The sequence below is a fragment of the Cupressus sempervirens genome, chromosome 11, assembly GCF_028749045.1.
Source record: "Cupressus sempervirens isolate cs-2001-9-10 chromosome 11, ASM2874904v1, whole genome shotgun sequence".
Taxonomy (NCBI): Eukaryota; Viridiplantae; Streptophyta; class Pinopsida; order Cupressales; family Cupressaceae; genus Cupressus; species Cupressus sempervirens.
The window spans coordinates 59,676,097-59,696,529 of NC_143128.1; the positions used below are offsets into that span (position 1 = coordinate 59,676,097).

General features: G+C 37.4%; 2 protein-coding genes across 4 annotated transcripts in view; one reads left to right on the forward strand and one right to left on the reverse strand.

The window, feature by feature from the left end:
* Positions 1–20,433, reverse strand: part of LOC149528236 (FAD/NAD(P)-binding oxidoreductase family protein) — an 82,449-nt gene that overhangs the window by 26,560 nt on the left and 35,456 nt on the right. The gene's annotated exons all lie outside the window — the stretch shown is intronic.
* Positions 3,531–5,108, forward strand: LOC149528237 (uncharacterized). 2 transcript variants are annotated; one of them, XM_089808690.1, is made up of 4 exons: positions 3,531–3,616; positions 3,714–3,937; positions 4,049–4,235; positions 4,331–5,108. In XM_089808690.1, exons 3-4 carry the CDS (start codon positions 4,085–4,087, stop codon positions 4,942–4,944), a joined length of 765 nt encoding a protein of 254 aa, XP_089664816.1. In that variant the 5' UTR covers positions 3,531–3,616; positions 3,714–3,937; positions 4,049–4,084; the 3' UTR covers positions 4,945–5,108. The 2 variants fall into 2 exon arrangements, with proteins under 2 accessions (XP_089664816.1, XP_089664815.1); XM_089808689.1 differs by having other exon boundaries at positions 3,714–4,235.

Sequence of the window (20,433 nt, forward strand, 5' to 3'; positions counted from 1 at the left end):
TGAGCTCGAGAAGGGAGCCAAACCAGTTATGATTACTCCCTATCGTCATCCTAAGAAACACAAGGATGAGATAGAGAAGGCAATTAAGGATTTGTTGGAGATGGGGCATATCAAGACCAGTAAGAGCCCCTTTGCTTCAGCAGTAGTATTGGTAAAGAAGAAGGATGGGACAATGTGCCTGTGCATCGATTACAGGGCACTAAATAAGAAAACAATTAAAAACAGGTATCCCATTCCTAGGATTGATGAGCTGATTGATGAGTTGCATGGGGCATGCTTCTTCACCAAAATTGATTTGCGATCCGGATACCATCAGATTAGGATGAGAGCAAAGGACATTGACAAAACAGCCTTCCGATGTCACTATGGCCACTTTGAGTTCATGGTTATGCCATTTGGTCTAACCAATGCACCCGCTACATTTCAGAGTTGTATGAACCAGGTATTCGGAAAGCAGCTGAGGAGATTTGTCTTGATCTTCTTTGATGACATCTTGGTCTGAGGAGCACTTACATCATCTGAAGGAGGTGTTATCTATTATGGAGAGAGAGTCATTGTATGCCAAGGAATCTAAATGTGAGTTTGGCATGACTGAGCTCCTTTACCTTGGGCATATCATTAGTGCAGATGGCGTTCGGGTTGATCCCGAAAAGATTAGAGCTATTGTAGAGTGGCCTACTCCCACAAACCTTACACAGCTTAAGGGATTCTTTGGTTTATGTAGTTTTTATAGGAGGTTTGTTAAGGGATTCTCACAGATTGCTACACCCTTGACAGATCTTATCAAGAAAGGAGCCTTCGTGTGGACAGGGGCAGCACAGAGGTGTTTTGAGCATTTCAAGTAAGTAATGTCTTCATGTCCAGTTCTAGCTCTACCAAATTTCACGAAGCCTTTTGAGCTTCATTGTGATGCATCAGGTGATGGGATTGGAGCAGTATTGATGCAGGAGAAGCATCCCATTGCATTTGAGAGTAGGAAGCTCCAGGGAGTTGAGAAGAGTTATTCTGTCTATGATCGGGAGATGTTGGCCATAATGCATGCATTGGCCAAATTTCAATCATATTTGGTAGGTGAACATTTTGTGATCAAGACTGATCACAACAGTATTAAATACTTCATGAGCCAGCGTGATCTTAATGACCGGCAACAAAAATGGGTGACTAAATTGCAGGCTTATGACTTTGACATAGAGTTTGTCAAAGATAAGAAAATGTGGTGGCTGATGCCTTATCTTGGAGACCTCACTTATGTGCTCTGGCAGAGATTTCAGGAGATTGGAGAGATCGGATTATAGCAGAGTATGTCGGAGATGCTTGGGCTTCTGGATTGATTTCAGGCATAGATGGAAGACTCGCCAGTTACTCGGCGAGTTTTAAACACTCACCGAGTATTTTGGGACGGCGAGTAAATCGCCCAAAAACTCGCCTGTCAAAAAACTCAGCGTGAGTCCAAAAACTCACCGAGTAATCGGCAAGTTCATGTAAAAAACTCGCGGTTCAGGGAACCCACGGCCAATGACGCCTAAATAGGTCAAAATGCATTGTTTTTTGCATTGTTTCTTTCATTTGTGTGGAGCAAAGAAAGTTTTAGCTGATTGTAAGTGATTAAAGGCAGATTGGAGTGGATTTTGGAGGATTCTAACCGAATTTAGAAGAGAAATTTCTTTCCAGGTATGTTCATCTTATCATTGTTTGAAAACTTTCTATAGTTTTAAGCAAAGCTTTTATTGTTTTTGTTGTTGTTTGTAAATGATTTCAAATCATTTGAAAGTTGAAACCCGAGTTGTTCTAAACTTCTAGCTTCTAAGTTCTAACTCTAAGTTCTAACTTTGTTTATTCGTTTTTCTATAAATTTAATCATTTATGTGTAGGGCAGCGGACAAGCATTAAGAAAACATGGCAAACCTGCAAGAAGAGTGGCCACAAACACCATGCCCATTTGGATATATAGGCACTCGGCCTAAAAATGCAAGAGATAAGGCATGGCGGTATGCCTATGAAGCTCCAAGTCCAAATGATATTGGGAAGGTGATATGCATTCCCTGTGAGAATTATTTCTGGAGGCATAAACCGCCTCAAATACCACCTTGCAGGCATAAAGAAACATGACTCAAATCCTTGTCTCAAGGTAACTGATGAAGAAAAAAGATTCATCCATGCCCTACTTGCAGCTGCTGAAGAGAAAAAATTGAATAGGGAGAGGGCAAAATTAGCTATGAGGGCAGCCATAGCTGAATCTGAAGGAGCTCCTTTTGATATGCAAGAGGAAGAAGAAGCACTTGAGAACATACCAGGATCTCTTCGTGGCCCACGGATCCGCAAACAAAATTTCTCTTTTACCGGTTCCACTTTTTCTACATCTCCTACTTCTTCATCATCACCATCCGGATCCCCATCAGGGATAGGTGGTTATTTTGTGCCCAGGAACACACCTGGAGCACAGCCATCATTAGAGGGCACTACATGGTTTAAGGAGGTGCATGAGCAAACTGATATTGCAGCAGCTGATTTTTGGTTTTTCAACAATATCTCAATGAATGCCGCTGATAGTCCCTATTGGGTCAATATCGTGAATGCAATGACAATATCAGGCAAAGGGTACAAGCCGCCTAATCGCAAGGATATGAGTGGAAGATTAGTATTTTACTATTTAGTAATTGTAAGGAATTGTGATTCACTTTAGTTCATTGTTATATTTTAAATCTTAATTGTTATAACTTATTTCCTAATTTTTTACTAACACTTACACTTTATTTAATATTACACCTAAATTTTGTAGGTTGCTTGACAAAGCGGTTGGTAGGGCAACATTGTTGATAGAAGACCAAAAGAAAGAGTGGAAGAAGTATGGCTGCACCATTTTATCTGATGGGTGGACAAATGGAAGAAGTAGAACCATTATTAACTTCTTGATTGCTTGCAAAAATGATGTGGTGTTTTGGAAATCTGTCGATGCCTCCAACAAAGTGAAAAATGCAGCCACATTGGCTTTAATGTTGGAGAATGTTGTCATGGAGGTGGGAATAGAGAATGTGGTGCAAATAATCACAGATAATGAAGCAGCATATGTGGCAGCAGGTAGATTTAATTTTTTATATTTGAATCAATATGAATCATAAATGTAATGCTATGGTATTATTCAATTTAGATTTGATGTAATTTGTAAATACTAAATATGGAAAGTTTGTTACTGATTATTGATTTTTTGCTAATCTTTTAGGTAGAATCCTCCAAGAGAGGCAACCCACACTTTTTTGGTCACCTTGTGCAGCACATGTCCTTGACCTTCTTTTGGAGGACATAGGAAAACTTGATTGGGTGAGTCCAGTTGTGGAAGATGCTAGGCGAGTCACGAAATATATCTATAATCACCCATGGGTTCTTAGTTTGATGAGAAAAGCCACTAAAGGCAAAGATTTGATGAGACCTGCTATGAAAAGGTTTGCAACGGTCTTCTTGACGTTGCAAAGTATTCTTGACCACATATTGGCTTTGAAGCAAATGTTTGTGTGTGCTGATTGGGTTGTCACCTTACTCAAAGAAGCCCGAAGGAGAGGCTGTGGCACGAATAGTCTTTGATGATAGCTTTTTTGCAAAGGCTAAGGAGATTGTGGAGGTAACTTCATTATATTTTTAGTTTATTCAAGTTTAATTATCAATTCATAACTTACTATATTATTAACTAATTTGTATTTTTCAAATTTCAAATGTAGATGTCTCTGCCCCTGGTTCTAGTCTTGCGCACATGTGATGGGCAGCAATCCCCAATGGGAAGTCTTTATGAGGCCATGGATAGGGCGAAAGAGGCTGTTAGAAGTTACTATCACGAGGACAGTCTCAGATTTGACCCCATTTGGGAAATAATTGATAGAAGGTGGAACAATATGCTCCACCAACCTATTCATGCAGCAGGCTACTTCCTCAATCCCAAATTCAAGTACTATGTTAATTGATTGTCCTTGAAGTTGGAATTTTAATAAGTCTTTATTTTACTTTACTTTTTAAGGTTGTGTAGTAAGACTTGATATCATTTTCTATTTGTTTTAAGGCTGATGATTCCTACTCAGATTCTAATGGAGAGGTCATGGAAGGTCTCTCTAAATGCATTGAGAGAATGATATCAAGTGAAGAGGAGAGAGACCTTATTGTGACCGAACAACAAATCTATGTGGAATCAAGGGGTCCTTTGTTCTCTTCTATGCTAGCAAAGAGAGCAAGATCTACTCAAGCACCAGGTAAAGCATCAAACTTTAAAACTTTTGCTAATTGATAAGTTGTGCTTCTGATTTTTTTTTTATTGCTTTATAACTTTTTTAATTTTGTTTTGCAGATGCTTGGTGGGCAAGTTGGGGTGGCAATACCCCCAATTTAAGGAAATTTGCTCTCAGAGTCATATCCCAACCTTGTAGCTCATCACATTGTGAGCGCAATTGGAGCTTATTTGAGTCCATCCATACAAAGAAAAGAAACAGAATGACTCAAAAACGGCTTAATGATCTTGTTTATGTGCACTATAATCTTAAGTTGCGCATAAAAAAGGCACAGCTCTTAGAACTACCTGGTCCGCTTGATCTAGATGAGATAGATCCTTATTCTGATTGGACAGCACAGGAGCCAAGTCCATTGTTTACACCAGATGAGATCGCTGATTTGGAGAGGCAGGCCATGGAGGGGGAGGCTAACACTGATTTTCAGTTCACTATGGATGACATTGAGGATGAGGACGAGGATGATGATGATTCAGGCGAGGATCAGGCATTACCATTAGGAGGAGATGCATCCTCTCCTAGGATGTCGAGTCAGTCAGTAGGGACGTCGAGCGAGGGGGCACAGCCACAGAGTTCACAGTCACGCAGCTCACGCCCTATCCCAGTGCGGGGCACTTCTTCTAAGACTAGACCCCCTCGCTTTCCTACTAGTGCAAGTGGAAAGAGGAAGATGTGATTGACATTGTATTGATGTATTTAGACTTTTAGTATTTACTTCTAGTTTGACAGATTGAAACTATTTAGTAATTTACTATTTTGCTTCCTACCATGAGCATTCTGCATGAGAATGCAATTTTGTACGCATTATGCATTTATATATATCTAAACTTTGTTTCTTTCTTTTGTATTGTCTTTAATTAACTTATTAGATTCATCTTCTCATTAAATTTTGCAAAATAAATGTATTTTTAATTAAATTTCAGCGGTTTTTTAGGTTCCCGAGTTTTTTTTTTTAAATCGCCGAGTTTTTCCCGATTAAACTTTTGGGGGGCTTGGCGAGTTTTTGCATTTGGCAAGTTTTCCAACTATGATTTCAGGTACCATACAGGATGATCGCTATGAGATGATAGATGGATTGATCAGAGTTCAGGACAGGGTTTATTTGATTCCGTCATCACATTTGAGAGAGGCGATACTGAAGGCATTTCATGATGCACCCACACCTGGACATCTGGGGGTCTTCAAGACCTACAGGCAGATCCGAGAGCGGTTTTCATGGAAGGGGCTCAAGGATGATGTTCAGAGGTATGTCAGGGAGTGTGTGGTTTGTCAACAGAATAAGGGAGAGCACACATTTCCTGCAGGTTTATTACAGCCCTTGCCCATTCCTGATAGGAAATGGGAAAGTATTTCGATGGACTTCATCACTAGTTTACCATGAGTGCAAGGAAGGGATTGCATCTATGTGGTGGTGGACCGCTTGACGAAGTTTGCTCACTTGTTTGCTATTCCGTCCACTTACACAGCAGCACAAGTGGCAGATCTTTTCTTTAGAGAGATATTCAAGTTACATGGGCTGCCCAAATTCATTGTCAGCGACTGGGATAGTAAGTTTATGAGTGTTTTTTGGCAAGAATTGTTTAGGTTGTGTGGTACAGATCTTACACCTAGCACTAGTTATCATCCGCAAACAGATGGGCAAACAGAGATTGTGAATAAATGGGTGGAAGGATATTTGAAGAACTATGTAACTGCACAACAAAAGGCTTGGATCAGATGGTTGCATATGGGAGAGTATTGTTATAACACCACTTATCATATGTCCATCAAGATGACTCCTTTCATGGCACTCTATGGTTATGAAGCACCTAGCTTCATGGATTTAGTTTTGGGGGACAGTAGAGTGCCCAAAGCCAAAAACTTATTGCAGGATACTCAAGACATCCTGAAAGTGCTCAAAGAGAATATACAACAGGCCCAGAATCAACAGAAATTGTATGCTGATCAGCACCGAATAGAGCGTAGCTTCGAGGTAGGGGATATGGTTTACTTGAGGCTACAACCATATAAATAGTCATCGCTCAAGAAGAGCGAAGCTGAAAAGTTGAAACCTAAATTTTATGGTCCCTACAGGGTGATTCGCAAAGTGGGCAAAGTCGCCTATGAGCTTGAGCTTCCAGAGGGCAATCGAGTGCACAATGTGTTTTATGTGTCTAGGCTTAAGAAAGCCATTGGTCAGAGTGTAGTGCCTTCTGCAGATTTACCCCCTTTGGATGAGGAGGGGAAGCTTGTGTTAGTACCCGAGGCTATTCTGGACACCAGAGAGAGAAAGCTTAGAAACAGGATAGTGAAGGAGTATTTGGTCAGATGGAAAGACCTGCCGAAGGAAGATTCTACATGGGAGAGTGAGCAAGTTATTTAGCAAGCTGGACTGAGATTGCTTGAGGACAAGCAATTTCAAGGGGGGCGGACTGTAATGTCCCCATTTTAGCAGTTGACCAAGTGTGTGTGCGTTAGCCTTGTTCTACATGGTCCCGAGGGCTAACGAAGGGTTTAATGGGATCCTGGAGTGTTTTGGCCTAGTCATTTCCAGTTTGGGCCAAAACGAAGTTGATTTACTCTGTTTTAGGCATACTTACTATTTTTAGCAAGTCGGCAGGACACAGTGCAAGTCAATTTTGGTGATTGGATTTGATATTCCTCGATGAGAGCTTTCCGATGAGCTATCACTCGCATTATTCGGAGTCCGATTGGTAATACATTTTAATGCTTGAAGTTTTATTAAAGTAACGTCTAATTTAATTGTAAAATATTAAAGTGTTACTTTAATATTTATTTTATGGGGATGTGTACCCAAGGGAGACATAAGGGGTATTTTAATATATGTTTTATATATTACACATCTTTTATCCCACATTGCCCATATGAGTTGAGCGGACCCTTGGAAATAGAATAAAAGGAAGCATTTGTGGCTTCATTAGACAAATTGAATATGAGAAGAAATTGGTGTGTGAGTTGCAACTCCATTCTTGGCATTTGAGGACGTTTATCCTCTCTTGTAACATTCTAGACGTAATTCCCTTGGGGTTTGGCCTTTGGAATTCTTTATTATCGGCTTCATTATCAAGCAGTTTAGTTGCATTTCCAGCTACAGGCAGATTTGGTATTTTGTTCATATCTTCTTCACTACTTGTCCGACGCTTATGCCGCTTTGAGGGAATGCTATTACGAAGGTAGTGGACTGATTGAAGGACAAAGTACTGTAGCAGCAAGTTTGAAAGCATGGGCTGGAGTATTATGTCAATAATGCTGAAGTAATTAGTGAGTTGATAAACCTGCCATGTATTTGGTTTTATGAATTCTGAAAATAACATTTTATTGGCAACAGTTCATTTCCACTTTGCATATTATTGTAGTTTCTTTCTTGTTTATGTTGTATGATACCAATTCCATGCACAAAACACAACAAACAAATAAACGTTTGATTTCCGAAGTTATAAAGGGTTTAAAACATTAAACGGAGAAATAAGAGGTTGAATGCAAACTGTTTGACATAATTCCTTTCAGCAATTTGGTTTAGTTTTTTGGGACATTCAAGGGTGCCCATTACAACCCATTAAGTAGTGCTTCCATTTTTTAACACTCTGAACCAAAGCATAAAGTATCTTATCATAAGTGGGATAGTTAGTGCTCCTAAAAAAGTTTCAAAGTGGTAGCAGATTGGTTTACCTCCCTGCACATGGCAAACCCACTTGCATCTGTCTCGATTTCGAATGGTTAATGTAAATCAATCAAGTAGAGCCAAAACTGGTGCAATGCTCAACTTTTCCTTCGAAGTGTCGAAAGCCTTCTATTGCAGACCTCTCCATTGAAAAGTTGCCTTCGTACTAGTTAATGCATGCAATGGTGATGCGATGTAAGAGAAGTTTGCAATGAACTTCTTCCGGTGTTGAACTGCACCTAAGAAGCTCCTGACTTTTGTAACTATACTTGGCTTAGGCCATTTTACAATGCATTCAGCCTTTGCAAGGTCTACTTTCAATTGACCATCCCCTACGACATAGCCTAAGTACACTAATGATGTCTTAGCAAATTCGCATTTAGACTCTTTATGGAGTTTTTCTTTTCTCAATACATCCAAGACTCTTTTTACATGAGTTACATGATCATCCCAAGACTTACTAAATACAAGGATATCATTTAAATAGACTATGACGAAATCATCAATAAAGGGATGAAAGACATCATTCATGACTCTCATAAATGTAGCTGGTGCATTACAAAGCCCAAAAGGCGTGACCAACCACTCAAATAGCCCTTGTTTTGTCTTGAAAGCAGTTTTCAAAATATCATTATTTGCAATTTGAATTTGATGATATCCACTATGCAAATCTAACTTAGTGAAATAAATTGCATGTTTCAACTGATCAAATAAATCATCTACTCTAGGAAGAGGATACCTATTCGTTATCGTTATCTTGTTCAGAGCCCTGTAGTCAATGTACATTCTCCAAGTCCCATCTTTCTTTGGAACCAACACAATAGGAGAACCACAAGGAGAAGTACTTGGACGAATAACTCCTTTCTCAACCAGGCTCCTAAACCTGCTTTTTAATTTCTTCATTCTACAAAACCGATAAACGATAGATGCTGATATTAGGAAGTGGAACATCCTGTTGTAACTAAATTTCATGTTGAATCTCTCTCTTAGGAGGTAACCCTTTCGGTTCCTGAAACAAGTCATCATAAGTCGAAACAATCTTGACCATTTCAGACTTATGTTTAGGATCACATCCCTTGAATGCCTCAGATGTTTCATCATCTTTGGCTTTTACAAGCATTAATACAAAGTTCTTACTGGAATTGACTAACTTTTTCATCTAACCAGCATTAACTAGTGCAAGATTACTCTTTATCTTATGTGCTCATACAATGTATTCAACCTTATCTTTGAAAAGATGATATTTGCTCTCCCCCCTATAAAAGATAGTTTGTCAATCATACAGGTACGGACTCCCAAGCACAAGACCATAGATATCTAAAAGGACTACATCAGCTTCTACCTCATTTACAAAGTTCGCAATGATAGCAAATCTCAATTTACATTGCTTAGTTACTTGTAACTGTGCATCATTGCAAACCCATCCAAGAGGATATGGTTTTGAATGAGGTGTTGTAGTGAAGTTAAGCTTTTTAACAACTTCTTCAGATATCAAATTAACTTGAAAACCCATATCAAACAAAGTATCAACCTTAGTATGTTTGATAACAACCAGAAAATGAAATAATTCATTCCTTTGCTTATCATTCTTACGAGAAGATTCTTTACTTGTACTTGCACTTATATTTGAAGAACTTGGAGCCAATGAAAGAGATATACCTTTTCCTTTACCTTGGATCCCAGTAGCAACAATCTTTGTCTCATCTCCGGAGTCAGATCCAAGATCTTGTTGAATTACAGCAGCAATCTTTTGTTTGCCTTTGTCTCCACCATATCGCTTTGGCCTCTTTTTCGGATGTAGCTTCCAGCATTTAGAATCATCATGCCCTTCTTTCTTTCAATGTGAGCATGTGGGTTTTTCACCCTCTTTCTTTACTATAGCTGTCTTTTTCCCCTTCCCTTTGTCTTTAGATTTACCTTCAAACTTAGATGGCTTCTTTTCAACCCTATCAATGAAAGTACCCTTACCCTGTGACTCTAAGTGTGTTGCTTGTACACTTACTTCATCCAAGTTACATGGATTAAAAACCAAAATAGAATGTCTTAGTTAAGAATGAAGACCACCTATGTACTTGAGTAAAATATCCTAGGTGTACAATGGAACATTTAATGAAATAGCCTTTTTACGAAATTCATGGGTGTACTCTTGGACAGTTTGACCTTTCCCTTGCCTAAAATGTTGTCAATTCATCATTAACTATTGCATATGGCCTAGGCTTCTTTAAAGCACTAACAAATTCTGACCAAGACAATTTGAACTTACCATGGTGTGAAGTTTCATCTCGAGTCCTACTCTCCCACCAAGTTAGAGCTACACCACCTAACCGAAGAGTGGCTAACTAAATGCTATCAACATCATCTACAAGGTTTTGAACTCTACAGTAGACTTCTACTTGCTGAATTCAGTCATCTAATTTCTTGGCATTTAACTCCCCACAATACTTTGGTAAGTCAAATTTTACATCCAACTTGATTCGAGGCTTATGTCTACCCTTAAAAATGTTAAAAGACTCAGAATGGGTAGAAGAAGGAGAAGAGGGGGAAGAAGGAGAAGAGGGAGAAGGAGGAGAAGAAGGAGGTGTGTTTGGAGGATCACGATCATCTCCTTTCTTTTTCCATTTGTCCTTCCAAGCTACACATCTTCGCATCTTTTCTTCTCTTTCCTGTACCAAAACTTCTACTGTTGTTTGCAAATTCTGAAGAGTCTTCTGGATACTCTTATCTTGAAAAACTTGTCGCCCACCTTCGTTTGCCATTTGTGATGATGGTTTAGTTCTTTGTTTTCTGATCTCATGATTGTATTCCTCGAGCTTTCCTTCACCTTTCTCGATCCTAAATCTTGTTAGCATTCAAATCTGCAATACTAGTCACACAAGAGCTCTAATACCAAATTCGATTTGCTTAGGATCTAGGACTATTACAGAGGAATGCTTTACATAATAACATAAAGTTAATTCAAAGCATTATTTAGCAAATTAACATAAATTAAATGCTTAAATGAACAAAGCATAATAAGGTAATGACTGAAAGAAAGAGAGAAGAGAGATAGAAGACAAAACACAATTGATAACGGAGTTTGTCTACGAGTCGGACTACGTCTCTGGGTCTTGCTCCAATAGAGGGACCGATTCAATTAGCTCCAAACAAATCAATTACAAGTGTTCAAGATCTTCCCTTCAAGCACAATGGCAACATTCTTCTCCAATGTGCAAGAATAATCATCAAGCCTTCAAGATCATAGTCTCCTTCTCATCACCTGGATGCCTTTTCAAAGCCTACTACCCCGATTTTATACATCAAATTTAGCCAAAAATGGGCTAAAACAAATAACCAATATAATACACTAATTTTAAATATGTATCTTCAACCTTTTTCTTTTACCATTCTTTTGTTTTGGATTTTATTCTATTATGAGGTGTTTGTTTGTCATGTCCCCTTTTCAAATAATTAAAAAATAATAATCTTTGCTAAGGCAGGCAGGCCCAAGAAAGTGAAGTTTCAGAAAAAGGGGGTTAATCTTTGGAAACCGTTGGACTAATAAATGAAAATTATTATTAAAATATGTCTCATTAACCTCTCTTGGACGTGAGTTACAGTTATGCCCTCTTTTAAGGGGTTTGGAGGCATTTTGGGCTAATTCCAAAACTTGATTTTTGCTCATTCTTTGTTATTCTTCAGAGGCTGCCAAACCTGTGGAGAAGGAGACCCAAGAACGGGAGTTTGCAGGTTTCCAGGGAGACCCAAGAACGGGAGTTTGCAGGTTTCCAGGAAGGCTAAGGACGGGAGTTTGAAGCCATTCCATGTGCATGCTCATACAGAGTTTGCCTTTGTGCTGAACAGTGTAGATTTGTGAGTTTTTGGGTGTGTTTTTTGCATGAGTTTGGTGTTTTCAGTTGAGCATTTCATATCAGTTTTGGTTGCTGTTGTATTTCAGACTTTAAGCTGTTAAAATAGAGCTGAATATATGTATTGGGACGTGATTAAACTTCTGAGATAGTTTATTAGTGTTTTTGTGGTGTTTCCGGGCATTTTTGTGTTAATTTCGGGAGCTCGATGAGCATAGTTTTTGTCCTACATTTGTGAGCTGTTGTGTAAAGGCTATATAGATCTGGAAATGTCATTTTGTAGGCTGTTATGCTGCTGAAATTTCTGTAAAAATGGCCATTTTCAGATTTATTAATAATAGGTGAAGCTGTGAAGCTTCTGGCACCATTTCTGGCATACCCGATTTGGGGTTTCTTGAAAAATTTGGAGGATCTTTGTGATATTAGTTGTTTGATCTTAAAGATCCGATTAAAGGTTGGAAATATCATACAAAATCAGAAAAGAGACATTTCATTGTTTTAACAAAATAGCCTTATTTAAATAAGGTTGGGCGGATTTGTTATGGATACGTAACAATTCTTCCTCTAATATCAAATATACCATAAATAGCCCATTGGCCGGCCTTACTTTTAGGGGGGCAATGGTTGGGAGTTCAACTCTCCTTATCTAATTTCTTTAATTCGAATTAAATAGCTATTTGAAATTTTTTCCCTCTCTAAGATTTTATGATGTCATGCTGACATCATCAGAATCCACACTTTTACCTAACTTCAAACTGCCATAAATTTCACATCCGATCTCTATTTTTCGAGGAAATGAACGCCATTGGAAAACTTTCGACGAGCTCTTTTATTTGAAATCCATTGTTGACCACTTTTGAGATGATTATTTTTTCACCTTTTTACGGCCTCTATTTCTAGTTTGACCAAACTTTGATCGGTCATAACTTTGGCATCTAAACTCCAATTTTTCTTGTTCAAGTTGCATTGGAGTCAAAATTGTGAACACTTTTAATGATGTTGATCCTTGAAACATTGAAGACATTTCAATATTCACTGATTTTTATCTCCCGGATCACCCCACAACTCTCAAGAATCACCTGCATGCAAACACCTGTCACAAAAAGAGAGAAGCAAAAGTTATGGAGGTTGGAATTCTCAGATCCATAGATGAGACATTCTTGATGAGCAAAAGTTAAATTGCTATTATCAAAACTGAATGAATAAATTACAAAAAGATCAATTCTTATAAAAGAAGATCAAAACCCTAAGAGGCAACTAACCTAGGTTGCATGATAGTAATCAATAAAAGAATTAATTCTTATATGCCTAAAGATTAGCTTAAGTGAAATAGAGTTACTTAAGTGACTTAATAATTAAATCAATATGATCTAATTAATAAGTAAATACTTTATTATTCTAACAAAGATAACCATGCACAATAACACCAAATATATTAACTAGAGAAACCCTTTCTCCGAGCGAAAACCTCAGTGAGAATGATGCCCACAAGATGATGTACTAATATAAAAGTTCCTTGTGAAAGAATGGACTCTATTAGGAGCCAATAAAATACAATCAGTACATATGAGTCCCTGTTAGGAGATTCCAACCCTTTTAGGAGTTGTGCCAACCATGTTAGGGGTTGAAAAGAGGACAATTGAACCCACTATCCAACCTCAAAAGCAATCTTCACTAGACAATCTTCCGGATAAGCATATCCAAGATCTTTGTACTGATTAAACAACTCCTCCTTTGCTAATATAGTTCTTTGAAGCTCACAATACATCCTCAACATCAATCGCTACTCTGCTCATAGCCAAATTCGCATTCAAGTTTGCACAACGATCTCACTGATCAATACCATATAATTCACGCTTTACCACAAGAAAATGACCTTTCCTTATACCAAGTCCTAAAACAAGTATTGAGTCAGTCTTGAGGCTTTCCCAATTTACAACAATAATATAGGACAACATTAAGATGTTATAATACACATTACATTACAATTATACTCTTTCTTCAAAGATATTTGCAATAGTTGACTCACAAGAAACATCTTCCGAACAGTCTTCCCCAAATGTCACATAATGAACATTTGCCTTTGCCATCTGGAACATAGAATCTTCAACATGTCTCTGACCTTCCTCTAAGCTTGTTTAACCAGATTACATCTCTGTTAAAAGATATAATCAATTTACCTGTAACCACTCTCCAAAAACTCCCTTTGAAAGCTACCTTCAGAAAGCATCGCATAACTCTGTCATATCTTCATTTTTTTTTATGCTCAATTAGTTGTAGCATCTACAAGCATCTCTAAACATCTAGTTAAGTGCACAAAACACAACTCTTAATCCTCTGACTGCGCTAAACGCATCTGCCTCTGCAACTCGAGAAATCTTCACAGAATAAGGTATATATTGACATCATTGACAAACACTGTCAAGAATGCAACACATAAGCTTTGAATCATGTCTCCAGCAATTTTATAATACTCCCCCACAAAAATACCATCAGCAATCATGCTAACAATTAACTTGCTACCAAGATCAACGATTTTTGTGATCTCGCAAACCAAAGTGCTCAATAGTTATTGACAACGGGATAGCGAGATGGTCACAATATCTCTGGCCGCCAGGAAACAAGGAGCTATGTGTTGGATTGATTTTGTGGACTTCTCACTGAGATGGAGCTTTTCTATTGGATGGATTGTAGACCTCTATTACATGTAACTAGTCAAATGAAGTTGGACCCTTTTATCGTCATCCAATGAAGCAAGGTAGATGGAGATCGATGGTCGTAATTTGAAGTTGCAAAATTTGTTCTTTTTAGACTGTTTCTCGCTTGTATGAAATTAATGGCGGAAAAGACTACAATTAATGAGGTTCAAAGGGCATCAAGCTAATATTTTCTTCATTCTTCTACTCTCAAAAAATTGTCAAGGTGCTCTACGACTAGTGAGTGATCTAAAGGAGCTTTTGCGGCCAAAATTGAGTGAAGAGGTGCACAAATAAGTTGTAAGCTATCTGGGTTCTCATAAGCTTGTTCTGGTATCTCTAGTCTTAGACCCCATTTGTAGTTAAAATGTCCACTTTGCTTAATTCCTTTAATGACATCTATACCACGTTAAGGCAAAAAAGGGGGAAGAAGAGTAGCATTCAAGGTAGCATCTTCTATTGCAAAGGCTCCACAACACCATCTACAAGAGTTTCTCCAATGTTAGAGAGATCATTCAAGAGAGTAAGAGGTGAACAAGGTAGTGATTCTGATTCAGATGAGGAGATGCGAATAACGAAAGGAAAGGAAATCATGACTACTAGCATTAGGCCAGATTCCCCCCTCCTCCTAGGCCATTTAAAGGAATAAGTATATTAGAGCCATGTGACCCTCTTAGGAGGGAGGCATCTCCACCATCTCCCAGGCCACCACAACTTTTCCCTCCAGAGGTAATGCAGGAGCAAGAAGTTGAAATTGAATCTGGGAAAGGTAAAAAGGAAAGGGTAAGGATGACGAATCTATCCCAATTATATAATTGTCAGTGATAGTGACATTGATGATGAGGATATCATAGTTACTCCAGAAGCATATCTATAGGTTGGTATTCCTCCCCTTCCTATTGCGCTCCTCCCAAATTTTACAACCTTGGAAATATAGGGTCGGGTCCATACGGACTTGAGGATGGAAGTGTGCACAACGTTCTTGAATGACGAGGGATTTGTGAAATCTCATTCTTTTCAGCAATTTATGTGCCAAGGGAACATTGAAGAATATCAAAGGAGATTGGAGGAAAGAAAGGCTCAAAAGCCAACTTTGTTTGAACAGAAAATTGTCGATGAGGTTCAATTGGAGATGCATCAAGAATTCTAGGCCATAACTCCAAAACAAGGAAGAAAAATTGTGTGTGAGGACAGTATCTTAATTCTACCTGAATGGGATATTGTTGATGAAGTGGCATTTGATGTTGTGATTAGAAGTACGAGGCTACATGGCACCGACGTAGACCAAGTGGATATGTGTAACAAACGATTTTTCATAACAAAAACAAAGAAAGTTTATAAAGAGTTTTTCCCAACATTCATTGAATAGATAACTGAATTCCTTTTCATATGACATTAACTATTTTAACTATCAACGATTAACTGAAATAACCATGTTCAACTGAGATAACCATATCAATGATCAACTCAAGAACATAGATTAACGATTAACCCAAAATAATTGTATCCATGATCAACTAAAATAACTAGATTAACAATTAACTAAAAATAACTATATCCATGATCAACTGAAATAACTAGATTAACGATTAACTATCTTTTTTATATACAAGTAAATGCTTATCATGGAAAGAAGAAAAGAAACATACAAGTATCAACCGGTGGGTCTTTAGCTGGTCGTACAAGCCTCGGCTTTCGATAAGAGGAGAAGCCCTAAGAGGATTTAGGCTTAACCTCCTAACTTCGGACCATACTTATCCTCACACAATCTATTGAATTAGAAAGGCCCTCCCTACCTCGGGATCGGGCTTGAGATACTCTTAGTCCAGCCACCTAAGCATTCTAGTGTTTAGAATGTCCGCACAATTATGGATGGACATGTTTGCATAATTGGCACCACTAACATCAAATGATCAATAGATGGCAAACATGCCTTTAAACTACGTTGGCCAAAATTTTCTGATGGGTTCAACGACCCGATCACCATCACTCGACTTGACAACAAGAAACATTAATAAGGACAAGCGTGAGCTATTAAGTAAGATTATTTAATTTATTTAATCATATCTGATTCCACTTCCGTGTTCTTGCAGATTTCATCTCACCTTTCCATGGCTATACAACTAGTGAGTCCTAGGTGTTTGGATTCTTAGAGCAATCGGCTCTATTTTGTTAATTCATGACAATTAGATGCTTCCAACATTTCACATTCTATGATTTGAGAGATTATACTCTTTAAGATTTGCAGAAATAAAATCACTGTATTTTGACTTCCAATGGCAAAAATAATTTATGATTTCATGTCTTGGATACTTTACTATGATTTATAGTAACAACTTCCTAAGGTTATTCAAGTACGAATGAGTATAATTGCAGTTTACTGCTATGGAAATTGAAATGCATTAATGGTTATTAAAGGAAATATAGCAATATTTGGAGAATGATTCAACCACATGACCTGGTATAAATTTTGGAAATGCCTGAGCCTTACTAGATGCTTGTATATCTGTTCTTCTTCAAATTGATTACTTGGTGTAACCGCAATATGTAAAGGCAACCTCAACTTTAGCAAGGTAGAATAATATACGGTAGCCCGTAACAAAAATGGCAACACTATAATCTGCAAAATTCTTGCTTGGAGTTTGCAAGGATTTGAATGGTAAATGGTAGCTGGAAATATGAGTAAAGGAAGATGGAAATAATGAAGAAGTTGAAGATGATAAAGGGAGCTGGAATGAGCAAGGAAAATGCGATAATAAATAAGGAAATCAGGAATGTGTTCTCTTCAGTATTTCGTCTCTCTCGACCCATGATATAAGAAGGATTAAAAAGGACTCTTTGGCTTCCGTAACTTAAAGAATTATCTTGGCTCTTTGAACGCCAATCAAATGCCAAGTGTTCAATCGGTTTTTAAACAAAAGAAGAATTAAAAGGGTGGAAGAAGATTTGAAGGTTATAATTCAAAATATATTATGGTTTATATTTATCTACATACACGTAGATATATTGGTGAGGTGGCATCATTTTATTATATGAAAATAATATTATGATGTCACTTCATTTTTATGTCTATACATACGTACATAAGTATATATAATAATAATATGATGAAAAATCATTTAAAATACTTTGAGGTACGTACTTATATTTTAATTAAATTATTTTATATTTCTTAAATTATTTATTTATTAGCTCATGTGGGTCCGACAGATGTATACTGAAGTTCAAGTCACTAGATCCTCACCAAAGAAGTTTAAGGTCATACCTATCAATCCTGTTCACTAGACTAAGCTAGTATCCCATTTCATTGATCTCGTTTAGCAATGGTTCCCCCTTTCATCTTCTCTTGCAACCACCTGTGAAACACTTCCACCATAATAACAAATTCCATAATAATTTTCATATAAACATTTAAAGAATTTGATTATTAACCATAATCCCAAAATCAAACAACTGCTAAACATCATATAACAATAATGGATAACAACCATCTTTATTAACAGTTAATACAATGAATTTAAATAACTACCTACTTCACATGATCATGAAAAAAAAATCCGTTCAATCTAACGGCTATGAGCAAATTTAAAATTAGGTCAAAATTTGGGATGTAACATACCCTCCCTCTTAAATTTTTCATCATCCCCGATGAATATCACAACAAAACTTTAATCAATATCTATTCAGATTATTTCAAGAAAAGAAATGTTCAAGTTCTAGCCCTAGAGAAAAGATGAGGGTATTTTTGAAAGATTTTGTGATAATCTTCCCAGATGGCATTATCCTCTGCATACTGATCCCACTAGACCTTGCATTGAGTCACCTCTCGATTTCATAAGCGTAGCTTACGCACCTCGAGTATTCTAAGTGGTTCTATTTCCACCACCCCTGGTTCTCGCACCTGTAATAGGTTCCAATCAATTATATGATCATGATGAGTAATGTATTTCTTAAGGTATGACACATGGAGGACATCATGCATCCTTGCAAGGGCTAGTGGTAAAGCAATTCTGTAAGCTACTGGGTTCACAACTTCCAATTGGTTCCACGTACCTTGGGGCTAACTTGGCATTCTTACCAAACTTGATAGTACTCTTCTGAGGGTTTTAATAGTAGCTTTTCTCCCACTAAGAATTCCGTAGGTGTTTTTTTTGCATCTGCATAACTTTTTTGTGTTACATCCCAAATTTTGACCTAGTTTTAAAATTGCTCATAGCTATTGGATTTAACAAATTTTTCTTTCATGATCATGTTAAGTAGGTAGTTATTTATATTCGTTGTATTAATTATTAATAAAGATGGTCGTTAACCATTAATTGTTATATGATGTTTAGCAGTTGCTTGAGTTTGGAATTAATTAAAAGTCTTTTGAATGTTTATATGAAAATTATTATGGAATTGTTATTGTGGTGGAAGAGTTTTCACGGGTGATTGTAGGAAAAGATGAAGGGAGGAAACATTGCTAAACAGGATCATCGAAATGGAATACTTGCTTAGCCCAGTCACAGGATTGACAAGTATGAACCTTAAACTTCTTTGGTAAGGACCTAATGACTTGAACTCAGGAAACATCTGTAGGACCAACATGTGCTATTAAATAAATAATTTAAGAAACATAAAATAATTTAATTAAAATATAATACGTACCTCAAAGGATTTTAGACGATCTTTCACTATATTATTATTATATATATATACATACACATAGATATAACAATGAAGTGGCACCATTATATTGTTTTCTTATAATAAAATGATATCACCTCATTAATATATTTACATATACATATATAAAAATAAATTATAATAATATTCGAATATTAACCTTCTAACTCTTTTTCCATCTTTTTCCTTTTCTTTTTTGTAACCGATTAAACACATGGCGTTTTAAATTAACAAAATATTCTTATGTTACGAAAGCCAAAGAGTCACAACATTTCCTTTATATTAAAGTCGTGAGGGAGAGGCAAATATCCTCTTCCAAACACCCAACTGCCATACTCAAGATCGGCTCCTCCTTTTCAATCCCAATTTCTCCTTATTTTGCCATTTTTCGATGCTCATAGTTCCTGTTAATTATTGTTAGTTGGACAGCTATTATTTCTGACCCGGAAATAGCAGCACTATTTATGGGTAGCTTGGACAGCTGTTCGTCCTTATCTAAGAATAGCGGTTGTATTTATGGGTGGTTTGGACAGCTGTTTGTCCACTTGCCAAAAATTAGTAAATGGTTATTATTTACTAATTTTAGAGATTCCCTTTTGGACACCTTGCAACCAATTCTATTATTGGCTGTTGAGTTGTCTTAATCTCAGTCGTTGGTTTGATTTAATCTCGGTCGTTGATTTACCAACGAGAGTAGTATAAAAAGGGGTCTAGGGGGCATTTGGAGAGCAAGGCGGTGATTTACCAACGAGAGTAGTATAAAAAGGGGTCTAGGGGGCATTTGGAGAGCAAGGCGGTGATGCTTTGGTGAAGCTGTTTGCAGTGTTAGCAAACAGTCTTGCAGTGTTAGCAAGGGCACAGGAAGAAGCGTTTTGGAGAAGGAGTTTGCAGTGTTAGCAAACAGTCTTGCAGTGTTAGCAAGGGCGCAGTGTTAGCGCAGGGATAGCAGTGAGAAATATCAGCGGGAGAAATTAGGAGGTTGTCGGAGTTCTGCCAGTGTGAGGCAAGGAATTTTGTATCTCTTGATTTGCTGAAGTTTAATATAATTTCTCATCTGTAGAATTGGTTTTCCCTTAGGGGTTTTTCCAGCGACAATTTGTCCAAAATATTGTGTTGATTCTGTTGCGCATTTCTTTCCGTATTTTAAGTGAAGTTGCAGTTGTGTTATTTTTCGATATTAGCTGGGAATTTATTTTCAGCAGTTTAATAATCATTTGTGATAGAAGATTAATAATCAGTGACTGCAATAGTTTGATTTTTCACATGGTATCAGAGCATTGTTAAGGGTAGAAGAGTTT